The sequence below is a fragment of the Drosophila subpulchrella genome, chromosome 2R, assembly GCF_014743375.2.
Source record: "Drosophila subpulchrella strain 33 F10 #4 breed RU33 chromosome 2R, RU_Dsub_v1.1 Primary Assembly, whole genome shotgun sequence".
NCBI lineage: Eukaryota > Metazoa > Arthropoda > Insecta > Diptera > Drosophilidae > Drosophila > Drosophila subpulchrella.
In genome coordinates this window covers 6,086,983-6,092,982 of record NC_050611.1, presented here as the reverse complement: position 1 = coordinate 6,092,982, position 6,000 = coordinate 6,086,983, and the positions used below count along the sequence as shown (strand labels likewise).

The window sequence follows — 6,000 nt, the reverse complement described above, 5'->3', positions numbered from 1 at the left end:
TCTAACGCTTGTTTTCCTTGTTCTTTCCATTTCAGTATCGTCTTCAAGCATCGACAATATGCAGCGATCCAAATGACAGCACGTCCCCGAGAAATAAAATAAAACTTAAACTCACTTTGTGATATAACCGAATAGCAGAAAGTACGTTAAGTCCTAGTTGTAGACGAACCTAGATACGCCACATATCTATATTGTTTTGGTAACTTAAAGCACTTTAGTTAGACAACCCACAAAAGACAGACAGCTGACAGCACTGCTAACAGAGAACCCCAAAAAAGACAGGACCTTACAATCCTTAAAACCCAAGAAACAGAGACCCACCGAACCCAGAACGTATGTAGTTACCCCAGAAACCAAGAGATAACCTAGCCAACAGCTGAGATCCACTTAGCACAGTGCCACCATGCCACATGGGGACCGTGAGGAATGTACGTAATATACCCCGCCGATGAGCTCATCTGTATGACCTATGGTTTCTTTGCGCCACGTGTGAAACCGCGACCCTCACTCGACTGCCTGCCCGAGCCGCTCGTGCCGCTCGAGTATCCAGCCAGAGCCACCACCAGTTGCCTCGTAGCCAGCACCACCAAGATCCCAACCACCGCCGCCGTCCACTTCGAGACAATCACCGCCAGCACTCCGCCCATTGCCATCCAGCCAGCGACCGCTCCGGCAGCACTAACCAGTTTCTATCCGGGATCACCGCCTGCCTCTCCGCCGTTTACCTATTCAGGATCACCTGTGCCCTCATCCTTCTTCAGCTTCGACGAGCCACCGCAGAGCCAATTCCAGAACCAATCCCAGAGCCTGCCGCCCACGCCCACCCGCCGCACATCGCGCGCCTCCTTGACCCACTCCAACAACTCGAATCTCTCCAACCAGGGCTCCACCAAGAGGAGCAGCCTACGGAGGAGCCAACAGCGTCCGCCCGCTGCGTCCATGTATAATGATTATAATGATGCCAGCCAGATGCAGGGAAGCAGTAGTGCCACTGGACCAGGACGAGCACCATTCCAGCGCAGCAGCGCCGCCTACGAACAGGATTCGGCAGGACTAGGAGCAGGAGGAGCAGGGCTCCCCCTGGAGTATGGAGATCCCCGCTCGAGAAGCCCCAGTATCTTTCTGGAGCCACCCACGCCGGATCCCACGCATGCCCACTTCGGACCGGGATGGGGTCGACCCATGTCGCCCATGGATCTGCCGCCGGAGAGATCCTCGGCCAGCGGATCCGGCAGCAAGTCGCCCACCGGCAAGTCGCGGCTGCGGCCCAAGCTCCACCTGCCGCTGGGGCGACTGGGCCGCTCCAGCTCCTCGGACACGAGGGAGAGCAACAGACTGCGCGAGGATGTCCATGTGCATGTGGAGAATCCGGTCTTCAGCAGCGAGAATCTGCGCCAGAACAACTTCGATGCATTCTTCGAGGCCCGCGAGCCGGTCATCAAGCTGCAGCCGCGAACCCCCCACACTGCGCCAGCGGATGGGAGTGGGAGGGGCTACTCGCCGCCCCTGGAGAACTATGCGGGTGTCTACGATTCGCCGAGGACGCGGAGTCCGGCGGGCAAGGGCGGCGGCAGCGGGGGCGGACTGTTTGCGCGGTCGCCTCGCGAGGATCGGGAGAGGATGGCCGGCGCAAGGTCACGCAGCGCGGATCAGTGCGACGGGGCGGTGGGTGGAGGAGGAGGAGGAGCAGCAGGTGGCCAGCCCAGTGGATCCAACTCAGCGGGCGGCGGCGGAGGGGGCGGGGCCAGCTCAGCTGGAGCGCACTCCAAAGGTGACAGGTGCCTTCCAAGTCTACTCTTGCACCTGCTAATCGAATCGTTTACAGTTGTTTGCCGCGCGACTCGTAGAGATCGACCTTGGGTCGATCGCCATAACATGCAGCATATGCGGAAGTGTTCGGGGTTTCCCATTCTAGGGATCTGGGGGAATTCGATTTGATATCATCTCGCCATTTTACAAATGCAAATGGAATTCTTTTAAGATCTGGAAATGAGAAAACCCAAGCATTTCTGTTAGCCACGTTTCATCTGCAGCAAGTTTGATTCGCAGTTTTGAGTTATGTTAAAGTTTGATACTGCCTTAAAACACCGCCATTATATAAGGTATCCTTGGATCATACACTTTAAATAACACTTAAGGGAACCAAAATATTTAAATTAGTTTTTTTTAAATAGTCTGCTAATGTCTGTTTTAGTACAATATACAAAATATATCGAAAGAGTTGTCTGACTCTATCAAATATCCTCTAGAACCTTGCTGTTAAAACTATATGTCTTACATAAACCTATCTTTTTATGATACGTTTTCTTTATTGAATCTAGTTTTACAGATATGATAGTCCTAAAAGGTTGATTCTTCTGAAACTTATGAAGTGCAAAATGTAATAGTTGTACCTTTGTTATTTTCTTGTTGAAAGATTAGTTGCCACTCAGACCACTAATACTATTAGTTGGTACCCAAATCAGTGAGAGTGGGCTTACTTATATAGTGTTAGCTCTAATGTAGGCCCCACATTATGTTCGTAAACCTTTTTTTTCCTATTCCCATCACTAAAACCTTTCAATTAGCTGCATTACGCACACGTTCAATTGCCAACTGGCGCACAATGAAAGCACAATCCTCACAATGGACTCTCAGATTTTGCACTCGCAGCTTGTTTTCCAAGGATACGCAACCTTTGGCCCGGCCAGAGTTCGCTTCCCCATCCTTTGTTCCGCCCTCGCTTGGCTAACTTTCGGTACTAAACACACACACAAAGGCGAGGGGTTAACTTAAAGTGCTTAGGATGCCTGACTTTCAGCCCGCCCGTTCGCCATCTGCATATCCATCGCGCCACCTTATCGCTTGGGTGGGGTCCACAGCTGCTCCTCGCATGCATAATTGGATTACCTGTGCCCGTGGATGTGGATGTTGATGTGGATGTGGATGTGGATGTGGATGCAACTGCTTCGCGTGCCCCGAGCGCATTCTACAAATGCAAGCACGCACATAATTCCTTTAAAAACTAGAAGGATCCGGTGGAGCAGGAGCTGGGGGAGCTGGAGGAGCAGCACATCCTGCTGTGACTGGCGTCCCAAAATGAATGCCAGCTTAGCAGCGCGTGAAGTGTAATCAACAACAGCGATAACGACATCCTTGCAGCTGGCACGTGAGCTGGAACCGCCTGAGATCCTGCCGAGCCACCAAGCCAAGAAAGTCAACAACCCACCACCTCAACCACCCACTCGAATTCATTTCAAAGTTCACAGCGCGGCAAATTTGATGACCAGCGGCAAAGTAAATCAAGAGCTACGTGATCGCCGGCAATCTCGGACACGCCTTGTTTGTCCCGCTTCAAATTGGACGGGATGGCTGAGCCATAAGGATGCGACAGCCGAGTCCTTTAATAATTTCCAAAGCACACTTACGTGGGCCATGCGCTGCAGCTCCTGCATATTTCATTTAGACAAACCCGTCGGACAGTAATTGAGCCTCGTGTGAGCTTGGGCAAACAAACACGGCTAAGGCCAACTCAAAGCCACCGACAGACACTTTGGACACTTGGACACTTGGTTAAGACGGGGATCCGGGTGGTGGGTGGTGGTCAGCGGCCAGTCCGAATGAAACAATCACAAGACATACCAAAACAAACGGGCCCTCGAGTCTTTTTAGCTGCGAGTGTGCTCGAAACGAAATCTCGACTCTCGCCGCGGCAATGAAATTACGCTTCATTTATTGATTGAATTTTAAATGAAGGGAGTCCCATCTGCCCCGACTTTCCGTTTGGCCACCAACCAGAGACCGAAAGAGCCAAACACCAGCTAGCCAAAGGAACCTACATACAGTTGCGCTTAAAGTTATAGGACTTGAAGTAGCCCCTGGTTATTTATCCTTCTAATGAATTACATGTTTATAAAATGAGAAAGGGCTAAAAAAACTCTCTCTTTAATGAAATTATTGTTAAGATTTTCACATAAACACTATCACATTATCAAGGGACCTTAAAGTTTTACATTTTTTAGTTAAAAAATTGATCTAAGCTTAGCGAATGTTAAAAAATGTAGGACAGTGCTCTTCTCTTTTTCTAAACAAGTATTTTAGAATCTATTTCTAAACCAACTATCGATGCAATCACTTTTTTAAGTCTTCAAAAACTTAGTTAAATTTGAAAAGATTTACCAAAACAGAAATGAAATATCTGAAATAATCTCCATTTAGGTCCGATTTCTCAATGTCATGTTTAATTCAAAGCAAAATTTAATTTTTAAATATCATGCTATGTTTCATTTGACTGGAAGCTCTTACCTAGAGGTAGTGTTCCGTTAAATTTGGCCGTCGACAGAAATAACTGACAATAAAATATGTTTTTGATTCATGTGTTAACAGAACTCGTTCGTAATAATAACATCACATTGAGAAATTGAATCTTCTTTTTTTGCAGAATTAAAAGTTAAATTTTATCATGTTTCTCTGACAGACAACAAACCAGAAATTTAACATGACATTTAGAAATCGGTTCTAGTTATTAATTTATTTATTTACACACCAACAGAAATTGAGTTTAATTGAATTTAAAATTAATAAAATAATTCCTTCATACTGAATTCCTGAACTTAAAGAGTAGGACCATCATTTTGGCCGCTCCTGTTTGGGTTCTCTTGTTGACTTTGGTAATGGGGCTCGGGTTTAGGCCCTGTCTTGGACTGAAACACTCGAATTTCCGCCTTGGCCCAGAACGAAAATAGAAGCGAAAGGAAAGTGGGTTGGATGGGCTGCCTCCCCTCATTATTTATGCATAAATACAAAAGGCAGCGATCTGTTTGATTGCCCAAAAGGGGGAACGGGGGAAAAGCGACTTGTGCATTTATCACGGCGTGGCCAAAATAATTCCTGACATTGCCCGACGGATACTTTACTCCATCCACCCCGAATCAAATCACATTTCTTTTGAAAATTCTCATTTGTTTGCTTTCAATTCGGTTTGTTTTGTTTGGAATTTGCGTTGCGTTCTGTTTGTTTCCTCTCTTTAATTCCCCTTAATTGTTTGGTTTTACGAGTTCATTAATTTTTGGTTTGAGTAAAACATTGATAGCATTTTTTGGCTAGCCCCGTAATAATATTTGAAACACATTCACAGGTTCTTCGGTAAAATCTTCAAGTGGTCGAAGAAGTCGTAGGAGGAGGATCTTCGGGTGGAGGGGACCACGCGGTGGTTCCCTTAGCCCCCCGGGCGGCAGCATGGCGTCCTACAACGGCGTGCTCAAGGATTACAGTCACAGCAGTTTGAACGAGGCTTTCAAATCCCAGAACAATGTCAACTTTAAGTTAATTAAAACAGGTGAGCGAAGCGAAAGCCAGAGCCATAGTCAGCGTCAAAGCCAATCTATTTGGCGTAGCATGTAAGTCGGATCCAATTCATATCACTGGGGACTACACATGTCGTGTGCCACCGCCACCTTTCACACCTGACACGCTCTGGCCAGGTGGCCCAAAATGACAAACGCCGGGGATTGGGTTTCAGCGTTGTTGAAGGGGGAAAAAAAAGTACAAAAAAGCAATTCTTGTGCCAGCATTTTATTTGATAAGTCTCGCCTGTTGTCACCTTTATGGCTTATTGATATCGATTGTCAATTGTCTTTGTCGGGTCGTCAGATTGAGACATAAATCTGTTCGGTCTCGTAAATTCCCCATGCTCCAGCTGCGAGTATGTTTACCCACGAGCAATCTCCGGCACAGCTGCAACTTTTCGACATAACTTTGACTTTGAATTACGACGCTGTCACTGAAAGTTGTCCCAGCGGATGCCACCTTTGGCTCTTGTGTACACAGAAGAGTTTCCAGAGTTTCCATAGTTCGTACTAGTTCCATAGAAGTTCCGTAGCATCTAAAGTTTTTAATAACATTTTCCCTGTGAACAGCATATGAAATCAAAAAACCGCAAAAAAAGCAAACTATTGATTAAATTAAATTTGCGCAGAGAAACTTTAGAGTTTCAACACATTTGGCAACCTGTTGCCTATA

General features: G+C 47.0%; 1 protein-coding gene across 1 annotated transcript in view; it reads left to right on the top strand.

The window, feature by feature from the left end:
- Window positions 1–938: 938 nt before the first annotated feature.
- LOC119549941 overlaps window positions 939–6,000 on the top strand; it is a 61,670-nt gene continuing 56,608 nt past the window's right edge. Inside the window, 2 exon segments of the mRNA XM_037858323.1 lie at window positions 939–1,778; window positions 5,117–5,317. Coding sequence (XP_037714251.1) covers window positions 1,088–1,778; window positions 5,117–5,317 — 892 coding nt within the window. The 5' untranslated portion in view covers window positions 939–1,087.